The sequence below is a fragment of the Pinus tabuliformis genome, chromosome 2_1 (genome assembly GCF_031772625.1).
Source record: "Pinus tabuliformis cultivar Carrire ecotype Pingquan chromosome 2_1, CPIR1, whole genome shotgun sequence".
Lineage (NCBI taxonomy): Eukaryota > Viridiplantae > Streptophyta > Pinopsida > Pinales > Pinaceae > Pinus > Pinus tabuliformis.
Genome location: NC_142299.1, coordinates 563,656,145 through 563,675,396, shown reverse-complemented (window position 1 = coordinate 563,675,396; position 19,252 = coordinate 563,656,145). Strand labels below are relative to the sequence as shown.

Sequence of the window (19,252 nt, the reverse complement as noted above, 5' to 3'; positions counted from 1 at the left end):
TTCGAGGAATTAATGGCTAGATGCATTCAAGAAGAAACGAGGGAAGAAGAGCAAGAAATGCCAATGCCTAAAGGTCCTCCTGTTGCCTTTTCTTCTCATGCTAAGAAAAGAAATAATTCCGGGACTAAATCAAAAGGAAAGGCTGGACCTAAGGGTGGAAGAAAAGGACGATGTTACATCTGCAATAAAGTAGGTCACTATGCAAGGGAGTGCCTTGATAGAAAGGACTCACACCGGGATGATGATCAAGATCCCTCTGATGGCAAATCAAAGGAATGACAAATTCAATAGCAAAGGTAAGAGGAGAGTTGGGAATCAAGGAAGAGGACAAGCATTCAAGAAGGCTAGAAATTCCAAGATGTATTAAATGCACCTGACCTCCGAAAGAACCTGGTGTCCATATCGGCAATGGAAGACAAAGGCTACAAGGTAACCTTCAGCGATGGCAAGGTACATGTATCAAAAAATAATGTTAAAGATGCCTTTACTCTTGGGTTTCATGTTATCAGGTCGGTGAAAGTTAGGTAGGTGTCATGTCTTATGACACATCTCTTCAGTCCGAACTTTGGCATCGGAGGTTTTCCCACCTTCATTATAAAGCTCTACCCAGTGTAAGACAAATGGTGACAGGGATGCCCGAATTCCGAGTAGAGAAAGAAGGTGTATGATGTGCCGAAGGAAAGCTCAAAAGGGGACCATTCCCCTCAATCCAAAGCAAGACCTCCGATATATTACAGTTGGTTCACTCAGGCATATCTGAGGCTGGCATTAAGAGGGAGACTACTACACCACATACTCCTGAGCAAAATGGTGTGGCAAAAAGGAAGAACCGTACGATTGTGGAAACTGTCTCTATGGGTAGATGATGTAACAATGCCTGATGTGGATTAACCCATGGATCTTATTTATCCACCTGAGCCTCCCTCTTCTAGGAAGATGCCTTCATGGCTTAGGGGGATACTTGATGATGCTGAAGGACATGCTACACCCCGAGGAACCTTCCGTGAAAGTAAGAAACCTAACAGGTATCAGGGATTCCTGACCATCATGAGCATGATCATACAAAATGAGCCTCCATCATTCTCAGATGTCTTCAAGCATCAAGTATGGAAGGATGCTATGACCAAAGAATATGAGTCTATTATGGAGAATGATGTCTGGGAAGTAGTTCCCAGACCCCAGGACAAGACAATTGTTACTTCTAAATGGCTTTACAAGATAAAGCATGCAGCAAATGAAAGTACGGAAAAGTATAAGGCTCGTTTTGTTGCTCGTGGTTTCTCCCAGAAGGAAGGTATAGACTATGATGTGATATTTGCACCTATTGCTAGATATACGACCATCCGCTCGATCATAGCCCTTGCTGCTTCACAAAGATGGAACCTACATCAGATGGATGTCAAGACTGCGTTCTTACATGGCTCGATAAAAGAAGAGGTCTACGTGGAGCAACCCGAAGGATTTGAAATTTATGATCGAAAATCTCATGTATGCAGGTTGAAGAAGGCTCTCTATGGGCTGAAGCAAGCACCCTAGCATGGTATGAGAGGATCGACAGCTACTTGATGAAGCTGGGATTCACTAGGAGTGAAGCCGATCCTAACCTTTACTTCAAGGTTGAAGATGACAAGCCTCTCATACTGGTGCTATATGTGGATGACCTCTTCTAACAGGTGCAAACCCTCTCATTCACAAATGTAAGAGGGAGTTGGCTTCTGAATTTGAAATGAAGGACCAAGGACTTGAAGTATGGCAGAAGCCAAGGGAAATTTTCCTATCTCAAGGAAAATATGTGGTAAAGATATTGGAAAGATTTGGTATGATGGACTGCAAGCCTGTGACTACCTCGAGGATCTTAACTTTTAGAAGTTATATGGTAGTGATGTTGGACCAGATTTGGGAAATGCCTCTAAGTTTAAAAAACTCATTCGCGTTGATGTTCTTGGTGAACCTCCGTCCGAACATATGTTTTGCAGTTAGCACTGTGAGCTCATATTTGGTTGAGCCTCACTGCATTGATGCCAAGAATCTTCTAAGATATCTTCATGGCACAATTACTAATGGATTGAGATACACTACCGGAAATATGAAACTGCATGATTATTCGAATGCTGATTAGGCAGGTAGTGTGGAGGATCACTGGAGCACCTTTTAGTGTTGTTTCTCTTTGGATTCTGCTTCGATATAATGGATGAGTAGGAAGCAGAAGTCAGTTGCCATAAGCACCACCGAGACCAGATACATATCTACGAGTATGATCTCGAATGAAGCTGCCTGGTTGGGGAAGCTCTTCAGTGAGCTATTTGGATTTACATTGGATACCAATGTGATTCTCTGTAACAACCAGAGGTAGGATTCGATTATTGAGGAATCCCGTATTCGTCGATTGCTCCAGCAGATAGACATCATCTAGGATATGGTAAGTCAATGAGCAAGGAGGCTCCATCGCATTAAGATGATGTACAGGTCGATACATCTTGTCAAAGCCCTAAGGAAAGATATAATCTGTGATTTTCCCAAACGACTTGGAGTCGTCAAGAAACCCTTGTACAAGGGTCCTGCATGTTGCATACATTGAGCTCTGGGAGCTCTGAGGGCTTGCGGTTCTTACTGGAGCAACATACGACCACAGGGTGACTCACCCTCCCCTGGTGGTGCGCATTGGAACAAGATGATTCGCTCTCTTGTGGGACAAGATGATTCGCTCTCTTGTGGAATAGGATGATTCGCTCTCTTGTGTAGCAGGATGATTAGTTCTCCTGTGAGGCCTGGATTGATGTGTTCTCCATGGCGACTGTAGCAGGATTGAAGTGTTCTCCTGTGAGGCCTGGATTGATTTGTTCTCCATGGCGACTGTAGCAGGATTGATGTGTTCTCCTATGAGGCCTGGATTGATGTGTTCTCCATGGCGGCCTGGATTGATGTGTTCTCCATGGCGATTGTAGCAGGATTGATGTGTTCTCCTATGAGGACATGATTGATTAGTTCTCCTGTCGAGGCATCCTACCCATGCAGTCTGGGACTCATGGGAAGTACCTCTCATCTGATCAATGAGCAGGGAAATGAAGTTAGGGACCATAGTAGTACCGATGGACGCATCGTTGTATCTACCGTACTCCCTACGCTAGGATGACCTCCATTGATCTGGGATCAATGATACTAGTCTGGGACCAGTGGTAGGAGTTGTACCTTACTATGACACTGACTTCGGGTCGGTTGAGATTGGTCTAGGACCAGTGGTACATACTCTGAGACTGACTTCATGTCAGTGCAGTATTGGTCTGGGACCAGTGAGAGTGGTACATACTATGACGCTGACTTCGGGTCAGTTGAAACTGGTCTGGGACTAGTAGTACGCACTCTAAGACTGACTTTGAGTCAGTGGAGGATGATACTGGTCTGGGACCAGTGGAGTTGTACTCACTATGACGCTGACTTTGGGTTGGTTGAGACTGGTCTGGGACCAGTGGTACATACTCTAGGATTGACTTTTGAGTCAGTATGATACATCCTCGATCAATTCTTCTTCTTCATAATTCGGACAAAAGCAGAGCAGAACAGAACAATGCAAGAGCAGAGAAAAACAATACTGATCAGTACAGGGCATAACAAGACAAAGCAGAATAGGCAGAATAGAGCGGAGCAGGGCAAGGGTTAGGCTGTATAGGGTAGTACATTTGATGGATGAATAGTAACAACCGATAGACAGATTGCAGATGAAGTTCTCCCTGGTTGAGAGGGAGTGTTAAAATTGGCAACCAAGGCAAAACTTCATGTTGGTCATCTTATTCATGGCTAATAATATTTTTATTAGATTCCTCTCCTCGAGAGGTGTAGGATTGATATAAAGATCATCCGATTCTGATAAGTATTCATGGAGATATGAATTTATTTTGATTATGGAATTATTATCAAGCCGACCTACAACTCATGTAGGCTCAGAAGCCCAACAGTCACATCTATTCAAACACCAACGTTGTGTATAAATATAAGAGGACTTTTCCTCATTTGCACTCACTCTTCTCATCAAATCTCTCTCTCTCTACTGCGCATAAATGAGTCTTTTCTCTATTGCGCAGAAATGGGTCTCTCTCTCACACATGTGAAGCCAGAAGCTGTTGAACCTGAAGCTGCAACTGCAGATCCAAAGATTGACCTGCGTGACCTAGAAGATCTCCTCTTTGGAACTGTGTTGTAGGTCCATCTGGATCTCCTCTGAAAGCCACAACTTTTGGTGGTGGAATGAAATCAATCTGACAAACGGTTTGCAAGATATCGACTGCCCTAGTTTGAAGTCGGAAACTGCTGAAATTGAAGCTGCAACTACAGAATTAAAGATTGACCTGCGTGGCCTAGAAGATCTCCTCATCTGAACTGCATTGTAGGTTCATCTGAACCTCCTCTAGAAGCCGCAAATTTTGGTGGTGGAATGAAGTCAATCCGACGGTCGGTTTGTGAGATATCGTCTACCCTAGTTTGATAATGAAGCCGCTAATGTTGATGCTGCTGATCTAGGGTTTTCTACTGCAGATATGAATTAGATTTATTGTACTATTTCTCTCTGCTGAATTATTGAAGATAAAAGAAGATTTGATCAAAGGGTTTCCCCACACATTGTGGGGTTTGTCCCTGGCTAGCCGCCACATCTTGTGTCTCTTGTCTTGGCTTGTTTTCTGTCGATCGTTTAATGTTCTATCTGCACTTTACTTTATGTACATGTGATTGCTAATCTGTGGAATATAATAAGAAAAAGAAGTAAACTGTTATAAGCATAGAACATACCATAACTTAACACTAAGGGAAGGAGAAGAAGAGTAAGCTGAATAACAGATCATGGGGCACGAAAAGACAAGAGAGGGGAAAGAATGGGGTGGCTCAAAATGATCAGGGTCGGTGCAAGTAGGAAGAGAAATCGCATGGCAAGCAGGAGAGAGAACTGACATAGGGAGACTAAGAGAGAACAAGAATGATGAACAAGGGAATAGTAAATAGAAGTATTTTTTGACTATCTTTGACAATTGCTCCAACCCAATGAGAAGCTTAGGGACAATCAATATTGATGTGACTAATATTTGGGATTTAGGTAAGTTCATTTTGGGAAACCCTCTACAATACATTGAGAGGAAGGTGTCTAGATCAATCTCTTTCAATGATATAACTAACCTAAGTGCTAGAAATGAGAGAGAGGAGAACCAAAGCAAACTAACCTTGTGGCCCCAACATTTCCCCCCTAGAGATGAGCGTTCATGCTTGAGCAACTTCCACATGATATAGAGCCTCTTAACAATACTCCAGATGTTGAAACACTGAGCTTGAAATACTAGAAATTGGACTTTTCGATGATTTACCTAGATGGAACCAAGATGCCCCAAACCTTGCCTTGACCTTGTTTAATGGATTACACCTTATTTTGAAGCCTATATGGGGTTGGATATCACCGAGATGACATGGGAGGGATAGTACATCCATATTTGATGCCAATGCTTTCATATTAGAGGTGCCATGTCACTCCCACATGTTTGCAAAGAGTGAGGTAGGGATTCTATTGGATGATGTCATGGGGTGGAGGCACCATTTGGAGATGTATGCATGCAATTGAGGACTTTCTTGGAGTAAGGAGCACTCTTGGACCCTTGTCTCAGTTCTTTGGTGCCTTATAGCATATTTTGTAGGATGATGTAATGGTGGAGACTCCTTTTCTGCCACAAGTGTGGGATATTTTTGGCTTTTTGTTATATTCTCGAGTCAAGGTCAACTTGTGAACTTTGACCTAGTTGAATGCTTAGGTAAACACTTTTAGTGGTTTTCTTTTAAAATTAATATTAAAAGGCTTGGTTACCATTGTATAAATAGAGAGGGGCCTTATTCACTTTTCATCATCATTCATTGTCGCACTTCTCTCTCTTTGGGAAGTGTGCATTAGATTTTGCCTATTTTCTACTTGCACGAAATCTAGATCTATGGTGAAATTGCTCTTGGAGGTGGATTTTTGCTTGAAGTTGGCTTCTTGAGATTCTTGTGGAATTCTTTTAAGTTTATTGCTCATCTTCTATATTTTGCATGCTATATTGTGCAAATTATGGTTTTTGGATGTGCCAAAGTTAAAATTGTTGTGTTTGTCTAGAAATTGTGATCCTCTATGCCATGTGAAATTGTTTTCTTTGACCACTTAAGAGAAATCCCAGTTTTGCATCTCTCAAATCTAAAATATCCCTATTAGGGAAGCTGCTAGGGTTTGTAAGAAGAGGATTTACACCTCTCACCCTCTTAAACAAGGTTGTCCTCATTGAATTTTTCCTAGGTAACTCCATTGAACATTTTCATCAAGGAACTAGTCTAGGTGGCGGTGATAAAGGCTTATGATTTTACAAATTTCTCCTTCTTCTCTTTTAAATTCAAGATATCTAGGGTTAGGGCCTCTTTTTTTTTCCCATGGAAAAATTTGTAATTTCATTAAGAAAAGAAATTACATTTTGTAGATGCATATGCATATTCCGATAATTTTTGTAGATAGTCTATCATCTTCCGTAGAAGCAACAAAGCTAGTTACCTGTATCCACGCAGGGAGGTAATAGCCCAACATAACTGTGAAAAGTGTCCATGAAAAATACTACAGGCTCAAAAAGAAACATATTATCTTAATCCACGCAGGGAGATAATATTCAAAACAAAGTGTTGTGCTATTCATATAAATAGCCACATACCAGATCAGTAACTGTGATAAGAAATATGTACAAAAATATTATATCAGAATCCCTAAATCTAATCCATAATGTCCATAAATGGCCGGTGATAGTATTGGTAATGTGCTCCCTCATTCTGTTCTCGGATCAACCAGATGCCCGGCTCGCAGATCGCAACTTCTTTGGAAAGGCGGTCAGCATCTGTGTTTCGCTCCCTGTAGATGTGATTACATGTAAAATAGTCAAAATGGGATATCAATCTTAAAGTCTCATCTAGTATGTGTCTCAATGAGTATGACCAACAATAAGAAGTTTTATTCAACCAGTCGCAGACAATTTTAGAGTCGCCAAACAATTGTAATGCATGGCAATTCTTCTCCAAAGCAAAATGAATAATGTGCATTACTGCTGATAGTTCCGCAAAATTATTAGTACCCCTCCTTAAACCCATGATCAAGCTATATGAGTGCCTCTCTGATAAATGAAGAATAGCACCCCCACCACAACCTTCTTCCTGTGCGGCCCCATCAAAATATGCCCAAGGCATGTGGGGGTCTATCAGTTCCAGGGTGATGTTCCTTGTGTGAGGGGGCGGGGGGTCATCAGGGATGAGATCATAGTCTGCCTTGATCTTAGCAGCTATTATAGGCCACCTGGGAGGGGTATTCTGAAAAATATAAAGATTGCAGGCTATCTAAACAGCCTAGCAGAACAGCAAGGGGAGGTTCCTCAATTTGAGGGGCATGACTATGGTGTACCACAAGTTCCAGGCCTCTATCAGAGAGTCCGCCTGCCAGTCAAAAGGCATGGGGGTGGCTGCTGTCACAAGGGCCCACAACTTACGGGCTTCAGGGCATTTCAAGAACAGGTAAGATGCAGATTCACTATCAATGTTGCAAAGATAACACCAGTGTAGACCATGGAAGGAACACTTCATTAGATTATCCCCTGTGGGGATCTTATTTCTCAGAATGCACCACATTAATAATCTAGATCTGGGAGGTGCCTTCAGCTTCCAGAGGTGTTTCCACCAGGAATGTTGGATCTGGGGCTTCCTCGGCTCCGCTAGAACTAAGTATCCTTCCTTTGGAGAATATCTCCCCGATTTTGCCAAAGCCCAGATGAGCTCATCTTCTCCATCGATAATGTGAATATGAGCCTCCGAGAGAGCCTGCATATAGTCCCTCCAGAGTTGCTGCCAAACGGGGGGAATGTTGAGTTGTAGGCCCGATTTCCAAGCTTGAAAGAGGAAAGTGGAGTTTGTCTCATCTGCTATATGTGCAAGGTGTGTAACATTTTGCTCTCCGAAGTGCATGAGTAGTTCAGGAGGCAATCTATGCATGTTCCCACATCCAATCCACGGGTCGATTCAAATAGGCACTCTTCTTCCCGAACGAATCCTCCATGTAAGACCTGTGCGAATGGGGTCCAAAGCTTTCATGATTGCCTTTAAAATAATCGATATTCCGGCAGTGAGTCTAACCAGTCTCCTGATCCAATCCATAAACTGTCTGATGTGACCATCTGTCAACCTTGCTTCGCTGCCAGGGCTGAGGAAAAATCATCAAGTTTTTTAGTCCCCAGCCTCCCCATTTTTTCGAAAGGGTTAGGGCATCCCATTTGACCCAGGCGAAGATTCTTCCCGGTTGACTACCCCTCCATAAGAATCTGCAACAAAGTGTTTGAATCCTTGATAAAATGCCCCTTGGAATCCAAGCCAAGGACATCCAATAGACAAGGGTTGCTTCCAGAACACTCTTGATGAGAGTGAGCTGGCCAGCCTGAGATAAGTATCTGAGATACCATAAGCTGAGTCTCTTTTCCAACTTGGCAATGAGCCAAGTCCAATCCGCTATCTTGTATCCAATGGGTTTTAACTTATAACCCAGATATTTCAATCCCTCATCCAGTCCAATCTGTGCAAAGTGGAATCGGTGGAGAGCATATTGGATTTCATGCTGGGAGCAAGCTGTGGCCGTCAGAGTAGATTTTTCGTCATTAATTATCATCCTCGTGGCTTTCTGAAATAAGGAAAAGATATCTCTGATGATTGTCAGATCTCCAACGCTTCCATTGAGAAAAATCAGAACGTCATCCACAAACAGTAAGTGAGTGAGCATGCAATCTTCAGTTATCATTATACCCTTTAATCTTCCTCTCTTGTGTTCCTCTTTGATTATCCTGCTGAGCCCCTCCATGATCAGTAGAAATAGAAGCGGTGAGAGTGGACACCCCTGCCTCAGTCCTCTAGCCGAAAAAAAGAATGGAGATGCACTCCCATTGACCAGGACACTAAATGGGATATTAGTGATGCATCCCATAATCCATTTTATAAAATTGAAAGGGAACCCAAGATGAGTTAAAAGCATTCTTAAGTACAACCAATTCACTCTGTCAAAAGCTTTAGATAAATCTACCTTCAAGATCATACCTTTGCTTTTTTTGCTATGGAGCGAGTGTAATACTTCCTGTGCTGTCCCAATTGCCTCATGGATCTGCCTATCCTGAAGGAAAGCGAATTGTTCAGGCAAGATGTGCTTCGATAAGATTGGCTTCAACCTATTTGTTATAATTTTGGCAATAATCTTATACAAGCAGTTACAAAGCGAAATGGGATGGAATTCATCAAAGGTGGTCGGATTATCAGACTTCGGAATGAGTGCAATAAAGGTGGAGGTTATGGCGGCTTCCAAACGACCCGAAGCTCTTGACTCCTCAACTACTCGAAGTAGATCCGCTCCAATCAATTCAAAAAAAGGCAGATAGAATTCAATGGTCCAACCATCAGGTCTCGGGCTTTTGCCCTTTTTAAACCATTTTAACATGGCCTCCAGCTCCTCTAATGATACTTCTTGCATCAGTTCATATTCATCTTCCTGCTCCAAAAATCTGGGGAAAAGTTGAGCAACTCTGATAATTTCTACCAAGTTAGCTTCCCTGGGATCACTGTAGGCTTTCTTAAAATGAGAGCTGGCTAGAGAAGCAAGCTAAGGGAGTGTGTTTGTTGTCCTTCCCTGTTTGTCCTGCATTTGCCAGATGGTATTAATCGCTTTCCTACCATTAGCAAACTTTTGATAAAACTTAGTATTAGCATCCCCCTCGTGTATCCAAATAGCCCTGCTCCTCAACCTCCAGATGTCTTCCCTTTCCTTAAGAATTTTTCCACGGGTCGAGGAGAGGGATGTAATCTTACCTTTATGCTCATCTGAGCTATATAGACCACCCAACACATTTTCAAAATCAGCCAACTCGAGCTCTATCTGTCTCAGAGTTTGGTCATCCTGTATTCTTTTTTGGTGAGCCCAGAGTTTGGTCATCTTCTTCAGCTCTGTGAGGTTATCGATAAATCCTGCTGTCACATTTCCCCTCTCCCTTGGAGGGTTTGCTTTCCAGAAATCGGTCACCATGCTGATAAACGAAGCTTCCTTGAGCCAGGTTGAGCTGAATTTAAATGGACCCTTCGGCCTAGCTCTATCATTTTCCATTTCCATATATATAGGCAGATGGTCTGAGAGTCCACCTGTGCCAACCCATTTCCTTATGTTGAATCCTAGATCCATAGCCTGTTCTTTGACTAAAAATCTATCCAGTCCCCTAGCCAAACCATTTTCACCAACTCGATTGTTCCTCCGTGTGGCTTGTATCTTTGCAGAGGGAATTTCGATTAGGTGATGAAAATCCATAATGGACGAGAAGTAGTCCAAGAGGGTGTCTCTCTGAGCACGATGACCCCAGGATTCTGAATGACCTATGGAAAAATTAAGGTCCCCTCCAAGAATAAAATTATCAACCAAAAATAATTCCAATCTCAGAAGATGATCCCAGTACTTGGGACGATTCTGGCAAGGCCCATAAATGTTGATTATTCTGAAAAGCATTCCAGCTCTGCTGAGTGTACATCAGCCCCTATAAATCCAGCCCCTCCCCAGCTATTTAAAAACTTTATAGAACGAGAATTTATGCCCAAAGCAAGCCCTCCTGATCGGCCTTGGGCATCGAATCCCGAAAATTTCCATCCCAGAAGAGAATGCTCAAGAGTGCGAGTAATATCATCAACAGAGCCAAGAGTCTCCTGTAGGAAGATAATATCCAGCGAGTCGGAAGAGATTAACCGATGTAGAGCTAGTTTTTTTCAGGCCTAGCTAGCTCTCTACAATTGAAGGATAAAATCTTCATGGAGGGGGTTTGGAGGGGGCTTCTCTAGCTCTAAGGACCCCAAGTATGGTGGATTGTTTTCCCAAAGCAATGTCGCCATCCGCTTGTGCTTGTGTATGTTTAAAATCAGAGGGACAGCCGCGGAGAGCCTTAGGAGGGGGAGGGGGATGGATGATGTCAAGTTCGACTCGATCCTGAACCGAATTCTTCGATCTTGAACGAGTATTGTATCTAGGTACAGAAAGAGCAATCAAGGAGGCTGAGAGCACTAGAGGAGGGGTACAAAAAAGGGAAGGGGGCATGGGGGGGAAGTAGTGTGAGGGGGAGCAATGTCACATGTAATCTGAATAGAGGCCGCCATCGAATTTACAGTTCCCAGTCCCAATGACAGCCCAGATATTGTATTATTATTAATATCAGAAATGCATTGAGAGGGGGTCAAGTGAATGGAATTCATACCCGAAGTATTGGAGTCTCATGAGGCTGCCGTGGCTGGTGTTGGAATTGGTGGCAGAGGACAATGAGGCAGCTTGCCATGCTTCCTCAGGTTGCTCTAAGCTGGTTCTGTAGTCTTCAATCCAGCACCAAATAATGCAGTCGTTCCTTCAGAACGTGGAGTGGCATTCCTAGGAATGTCTTCAGAAGCCCGAGGCTATTCCTCCCTTGCTAGATCTCCATGAGACTGTGCCTCCTACTCTTGAGATTCCTGAGTAGCATGTCTAGAAGCCTTCCCGAGATTCCACCCATTCAGTGGGCAGTCTTTGAATAGGTGCCCCACTTTGTGGCAGCGCCTACACCTGAAGGGTATCCCTTCATAGTCCAACATCTACCGCCTCGTAGCATTCCTCCATTGAATGTTAATGTACTCAGGAAGTCCTTCCAAGAGGTCAAGGTGCACTAAAATCTTGGCATAAGCCATTCTTCCAGTGGTTTGAAAAGAGTCATCAAAGGTAAGATAAGATCCCATAGCATCCCCAATCTGCCTGAAAATCTGCTCTATCCAGAAATGACAGGGAAGGCCCGGAAGATGCACCCAGATAGGCCCAGCCTCCACTCTTTCCTGTTCAGGATCAAACATCGGCGTCCACCTTCGGAGGAGGATAGGTGCCTGGTCAATGTGCCAAATAGTGGAGAGGACCCAGTTCGTATGTGCCAGACATTTGAATCTCAGGGCAAACCATCCCTTGACAAAGGTTTGAACCCTAGGGGGTTCCGTCAGATGATGACCCCAAACTTCCATTGCCCATTTTTGCAGCCTCTCCACACTGTAGTGCCTTCCCCTTACGCGTCCCACTAGTACTTTTTTTGCCGAATCCATTGATTCTAGAAATGGTGTATCCTCGGTAAGTTTAAGGAAGATATCACTACTACTCTGTAGGAGACACCTTTTCCTCTTGGATGTCACTTTATGTTTGCTGCTCATGCCTTCAGTCGTTCTGTCAGTCTGCACTGCCACATGTAAGACTGAAACCCTTGCTGCCGAAGGGCCTTTTACCCTAATGTTGTCAAAATGCCCTGAAATGATGCCAATTCCAGTGAAGTTGCCAAGTAGTGGAGTCCTCGAGTCTAAGGGAGCAGACAATACAGGCGCTTGAGTGTCTTGTTCCGATAGATATCCCACCAGGGGTTTGTCCGGCCCTGCCGTGGAGTGAAAAGAACCTGAACCTTGCCCTAGGGTTTGTAAGCTAGGATTTCGCAAGTGCTCAGAAACAACCAATGTGCCTGGTAAGAGAGGAGGGGCGGTGAAATCCTGAATAGCCGAGGCTTCTTTGGGCAAAGAGATGGAGGGGATGCACGGCCTAGAGAAAGTGGGGAGGGCTTCTACTTCCGCTGTAAATTCATGGTCGAATGAGAAAAAATCTTTCGCAGTGGTCCCAGGCTGAGTCCAAATGGGCTGGTTCTCCATAGGATCCGTGGAATAATCAACAATGTCCTCCATAACTGTCAAAACCACTAGCTGACAGCTGCCTACAGTATTGATTCAAGCAACAGAGAATGTCGGTGGAAGACCAATAACCGTCTAGGGTTAATACAAACTAACCGGAATGTTGTGGCCGTAAACAGCTAAAGGGAGAGGTAAGATAGCCGTGGAGGTTTTTAGAAACGGGGTTCCAACCATGGTTGCTCTCCCATCCCTGGGAACTATGAAACATTCCTGCTTCGAAACCCTAACCCCAATCGCCCGTAATCCCGTTCACTTTAAGAACTAGTGAACAAGGCACTTGCTAATCCCATTAGGGCCTCTTTGAAATATTGCTAAAAGTAATTTTATTTGATGTGTTTATTCCCTCTTAGTAGGAATTTCATTAAATATTTATTAAAAAGCAAAATCTATCAATTTGTGCATCTTAAAACCTTATTTGTACAACTGACATCATCACTATAATGTTGTTTTCTACATGTTTCAGCCATAACATCTCAATCGAAAACCCTTAGCTTTGCATATCTAATCGATAGTCTTGATAATTTGTTGATTAATCACTATAAGATTGTTTCTTGTGGCTGTTATATGACATCACACGCCCTATCATTGAATATTTGTCAAACCCTAACTCATAGCATCCCTATTCAAAGTGGTCTAGGGATGGAATGTTGAAATGTGTATCTTGGGAGGTAGTCTCACAACCCCCAAGGTATTGGGTTTGTGATAAGTTGACCCATGAAAATGAATCTCTGTTGGAAATGTACCTAAGTGGTGGGCTTTGTACCCAAAGTCGTGTCAGAAGACCCAAGGAGTAAATGATTGTTTATTCATTACAAGCAAGAGTGACAACCAAAAAGGATAAGGGGTGCCTAGAACTTCAATGGAGTGGCAAAAAATAAACGAAAATAATTTTTATTCCTTACGAAAATAGTGTTTAAGCATGTTAACTTACGTCGGCTTGGTTTTGGAGACATTACCCTTGGTGAAAAGTGATTCCACCATGAACACTATAAGGAGTAAAGATGAGCTCATTCAAGATCAATCGAAGTAGTGAAAGAGGGGAAGGGACTTTGAAGCCGGAGGAAGGATTCCAATTCCTTTGAGTGCATTTATAGAGAGGCAAAGGAGCCATAGTGAGGTTGATGCAGAGAAGCGCAGAAGCCCATAGATCCAATTTCAAAACTGGTGGGGAGAAGCAAAGTTTCAGTGCCAGAAGTTGGGCAAAGGTTCCAGATGCTAGCAGAGATATTTTCCCAGATAGCAGCTAACCAGACGGCTTGAGGAGAAGTTGTTTCGAGCTGAGTGCAGAAGAAACTGTGCTAGGGTGGCAGAGTGACTGCACAGATCCAGTTTGGACGGCTCAGTTTGAGCTGAGGTCAGAGCCTGGATTTGCCTATGGAGTGAGGAAATTCCTCACTAGATTTTCTTACCAATTTTCTCTATAGGATTGCTAGTTTCGGCATCCAGTTGCACTCAAATTATTATAGTGCTGCATAATAATAAAACCCTCAACTCCTGCACCGTTTTTACCAAGTTGAGTTTTTCCGGGGACATTGGTCAAAAAATAATTGTGTAAATTTATGTGTGTGCTAGAATTTCTTCCAACATTTAATTCTTCTACAGTTTTATTTTGTGGGTTGCAGTGTGATTGATTTAATATTTGCTGTAGAAAATAGTAAATAAATTGTTAAAAATTAATTTAACAATTAGGAGAATTATTTCCAGTTAGTGCAATAGGATTCAGGTTTCCGAATTTTAACATCTAGCACTTTTCTGCATGTTAAAACCCTATTTCCAGGGCTAACATCATCACTATATTGTTGTTTTCCACATGTTTTAGCCTCAACCTTGCATATCTAATTGATAGTCTTGATCCTTTGTTGACTAATCATTGTAAGACGGTTTCTTATGGTTATATGACATAAAATTCCCTATCACTGAATATTTGTCAAAGCCTAACTTATAGCGGCCCTTTTCTTTGCTTAAGTGCTCTAGGGATGGAGTACATGTATTTTGGAAAAGACTATCTATGCTCTTCTGACTCCACCAGTACCCTATCAAAATGATTAGACATTTCCATCACCTTAAACCCTCCTTTTTGAATATCCTCTAGGTCATCCATATGTAGAAAATCCTCCCTTGTGGTTCAATATACCACTAAATAGTTGGAGTCAGGATGCTAAGGTGATAGTGGTGGCCAATCTCTTGCTACCATGAGGTCTAGAGGCGTTAACAATAGAAAATATCGATGAAGTCTAAGAAGCGAGTGAAGGTGAGAAGAAGAGAAGGAAGGAGAGGCAACATAGGTAGGGATGAACTAGTGGAGGAAATAGATGTGAGAGGTGGTGAATCTAGGACTAAAAAACTAAACCAAAGAGGCAAAAGGTGACAACATTAGATATTAACAAATAAAACCAAGAATTAAAAGGTGGCGACAATAGTTTAGATCGCAAATGAAATAGGTGTGAATCAAAGACTCGCGAGCTTAAATAGTGAAGGAAAGAAGAAAATAGTAACGATGCTAGTTTTGAACTAGGGAAGTCAAGAGCCGAGTGGAAGGAGGAATTGAGGAATGGTTGAGGAAATGAACCAATAGCTGCAGTCTATTGGATGTGACAACCAAGACCAAACTCCCCAATAGGCAAAGGAGAGGCAAGGTAATTGGTCCCATTAAAGGAGAAGTCATCTCGAGTCATGCCCTACTCGAGAGAACGACCTAGAGAGACCCATTAGTAGTGATCTACCTAGGAAAGTGGTGACCAAAAGGAAACAAAGGGGGATGCTATAGAAGGAGGTTTTCCCCAAGTGGATTAGGAAGGAAAGGAACAGAAAGGAGAAAGGGTTGATGAGCAAAAGTGTGAATGGGAGTGCCATTAATTTCTTGAGAAATGCTATAGATAAGAGGCCTAGGGGTGTGTAACAATGATCACATCCCAAAATGAAGCTTCACTTAATTTTGTAAGGCATATTAATTATGGAAACCTTATGAGGCTAGTAAAATCCACAAGCGACTAGAGAAAGGTTAGGACTAGAAGGCAAGGTTTTCCTTCAACATTCAATGGGTAAGGGAAGGAGAAGAAGAGTAAGGTGAATAACACATCATGGGGCATGAAAAGACAGGAGAGGGGAAAGAATGGGATGGCTCAAAATGGTCAGGGTAGGTGCAGTAGGAAGAGAAAACGCATGGCAAGCAGGAGAGAGAACTGACATAGGGAGACTAAGAGAGAACAAGAATGATGACTAAGGGAATAGGAGATAGAAGTATTTTCTGTCTATCTTTGACAATAGATCCAACCCAATGAGAAGTTTAGGGACAATCAATATAGATGTGACTAATAGTTGGGTTTTAGGTAAGTTCATTTTGGGAAACCCTATACAATAGACTGAGAGGAAGGTGTCTAGATCAATCTCTTTCAATGATATAACTAACCTACGTGCTAGAAATGAGAGAGAGGAGAACCAAAGCAAACTAACATTGTGGCCCCAAAATTTCCCCCCTAGAGATGAGCGTTCATCCTTGAGAAACTTCCACATGATATAGAGCCTCTTAACAATACTCCAAATTTTGAAACACTGAGCTTGAAATACTAGGCATTGGACTTTTCAATGATGTACCTAGATGGACCCAAGATGCCCCAAACCTTACCTTGACCTTGTTTAATGGATGACACCTTATTTCAAACCCTAGATGGGGATGGATATCACCAAGATGACATGGGTGGGATAGTACATCCATATTTGATGCCAATACTTTCTTTTAGAGGTGCTACGTCATTCCCACATGTTTGAAAAGAGTGAGGTAGGGATTCTATTAGATGATGTCATGGTGGTGGAGGCACCATTTGGAGATGTATGCATGCAATTGAGGACTTTCTTGGAGTAAGAAGCACTCTTGGATCCTTGTCTCAGTTCTTTGGTGCCTTATTGCATATTCTCTAGGATGATGTTATGATGGAGACTCCTTTTTTGCAACAAGTGTGGGATATTTTTTGCATTTTGTTATATTCTCGAGTTATTTCAAGGTCAACTTGTGAACTTTGACCTAGTTGAATGCTTAGGTAAACACTTTTAGTGGTTTTCTTTTAATATTAATATAATAAGACTTGGTTACCCTTATATAAATAGAGAGGGGCCTTATTCACATTTCATCATTGTTCATTGTCGCACTTCTCTCTCTTTGGGAAGTGTGCATTAGATTTTGCCTATTTTCTACTTGCACGAAATGTATATCTATGGTGAAATTACCCTTGGAGGTGGATTTTTGCTTGAAGTTGGCTTCTTGAGATTGATTGAGGAGATTCTTGCAGATTTTTTTAAGTTTATTGCTCATCTTCTATAGTTTGCATGCTATATTGTGCAAATTATGGTTTTTGCATGTGCCATAGTTAAAATTGTTGTGTTTGTCTAGAAATTTTGATCCTCTATGCCATGTGAAATTGTTTTCTTTGAAGCCTTTAAGAGAAATCCCAGTTTTGCATCTCTCAAATCTAAAATATCCCTATTAGGGAATCCGCTAGGGTTTGTAATAAGAGGATTTACACCTCTCACCCTCTTAAACAAGGTTCTCCTCATTGAATTTTTCCTAGGTCACTCCATTGTACATTTCCATCAAGGCACTAGTCTAGGTGGTTGTGACAAAGGCTTCTGATTTTACAAATTTCTCTTTCTTCTCTCTTAAATTCAAGATACCTAGGGTTAGGGCCTTTTTGAAATATTGCTAAAAGTAATTTTATTTGATGTGTTCATTCCCTCTAAGTAGGAATTGCATTAAATATTTATTAAAAATCAAAATCTAGTAATTTGTGCATCTTAAAACCTTATTTGTAGGGCTGACATCATCACTATATTGTTGTTTTCTACATGTTCCAGCCATAACATCTCGATTGAAAACCCTTAGATTTGCATATCTAATCGATAGTCTTGATTCTTTGTTGATTAATCACTCTAAGATTGTTTCTTGTGGCCATTATATGACATCACATGTGCTATCATTGAATATTTGTAAAACCCTAACTCATAGCATCCCTATTCTTTGCTTAATTGGTCTAGGGATGGAATGTTGAAATGTGTATCTTGGGAGGTACTCTCACAACCCCCGGGGTATTGGTTTTGTGATAAGTTGACCCACGAAAATGAATCTTTGTGGAAAATGTACCTAAGTGGTGGGTTTTGTACCCAAAGTCATGGATGGAAGACCCAAGGAGGAAATGATTGCTTATTCATTACAAGCATGAGTGACAACCTTGAAGGGATAAGGGGCACCTAGGGCTTCAATGGAGTGGCAAAAAAAATGAGAAATAATTTTTATTCCTTATGAAAATAGTGTTTAAGAATGTAGACTTAGGTCGGTTTGGTTTTGGAGACATTACCCTTGGTGAAAAGTTATTTCCAAATGAACACTACAAGGAGTAAAGATGAGCTCATTCAGGATCAATCGAAGCAGTGAGAGAGGGGCAGGAACAATAAATCGGGACGAAGGAATCCAGTTCAGGTGAGTGCATACAGAGAGGTAGAGGAGCCATAGTGAGGTTGACGCAGAGCAGCGCAGTAGCCTATAGAGCCAATTTGGAAATTGGTGGGGAGAAGCAAAGTTTCAGTGCCAGAGGCTGGGCAGAGGTTCCAGAGGCTAGGAGAGACATTTTCCGAGACAGCAGCTGACCATACAGCTTGAGGAGAAGTTGTTTCGAGTTGAGTGCGGGAGAAACTGAGCTAGGGTGATAGACTGACTGCACATATCTAGTTCAGTCGGCTCAATTTGAGCTGAGGTCAAAGCCCGAAATTGCCTGTGGAGGGAGGAAATTCCTCACTAGATTTTCTTACCAGTTTTTCTCTTTAGGATTGCCAGTTTCGGCATCCAGTTGCACTCAGATTATTTCACTGTTGCATAATAATTAAACCCTCAACTGCTGCAACAGTTTTGCGACGTTTGGTTTTTTCAAGGACATTGGTCCAAAAATAATAATGTAAATTTATGTGTGTGGCTAGCATTTCTTCCAGCGTTTATTTCTTCTGCAGTTTTATTTTGTAGGTTGTAGTGTGATTGATTCAGTATTCATTGTAGAAAATAGTAAATAAATTGTTAAAAATTAATTTAACAATTAGGAGAATTATTTCCAGTTACTGCAATAGGATTCAGGTTGCCGAATTTTCACATCTAGCACTTTTTGCGTGTTAAAACCCTATTTCTAGTGCTAACATCATCACTATATTGTTGTTTTCTACATGTTTTGGCCTTAACCTTGCATATCTAATTGATAGTCTTGATCCTTCGTTGACTAATCATTGTAAGACGGTTTCTTATGGTTATATGACATCAAATTCCCTATCATTGAATATTTGTCAAACCCTAACTTATAGCAGCCCTTTTCTTTGCTTAAGTGATCTAGGGACGGAGTACTTGTGCTTTGGAAAAGACTATCTTAGCCCTTTTAACTCCACTAGTAACCTATCAAAATGATTAGACATTTCCATCACCTTAAACCCTCCTTGT

At 41.9% G+C, this 19,252-nt stretch overlaps 2 protein-coding genes across 2 annotated transcripts; both read right to left on the bottom strand.

Moving 5' to 3' along the window:
• Window positions 1–8,161: 8,161 nt before the first annotated feature.
• LOC149201654 (uncharacterized) lies at window positions 8,162–8,881 on the bottom strand. Its single transcript, XM_089401322.1, has one exon. It carries the CDS (start codon window positions 8,879–8,881, stop codon window positions 8,162–8,164), a length of 720 nt encoding a protein of 239 aa, XP_089257448.1.
• Window positions 8,882–9,670: 789 nt separating this feature from the next.
• On the bottom strand, window positions 9,671–10,243 carry LOC149201653 (uncharacterized). Its single transcript, XM_089401321.1, has one exon. The coding sequence runs from the start codon at window positions 10,241–10,243 to the stop codon at window positions 9,671–9,673; it is 573 nt and encodes a 190-aa protein (XP_089257447.1).
• Window positions 10,244–19,252: the final 9,009 nt, after the last annotated feature.

Bases quoted from the DNA above. Each gene is read 5' to 3' on its own strand.
- LOC149201653 (XM_089401321.1), bottom strand. From the start codon at position 10,243: ATGGATCTAGGATTCAACATAAGGAAATGGGTTGGCACAGGTGGACTC.
- LOC149201654 (XM_089401322.1), bottom strand. From the start codon at position 8,881: ATGGAGGGGCTCAGCAGGATAATCAAAGAGGAACACAAGAGAGGAAGA.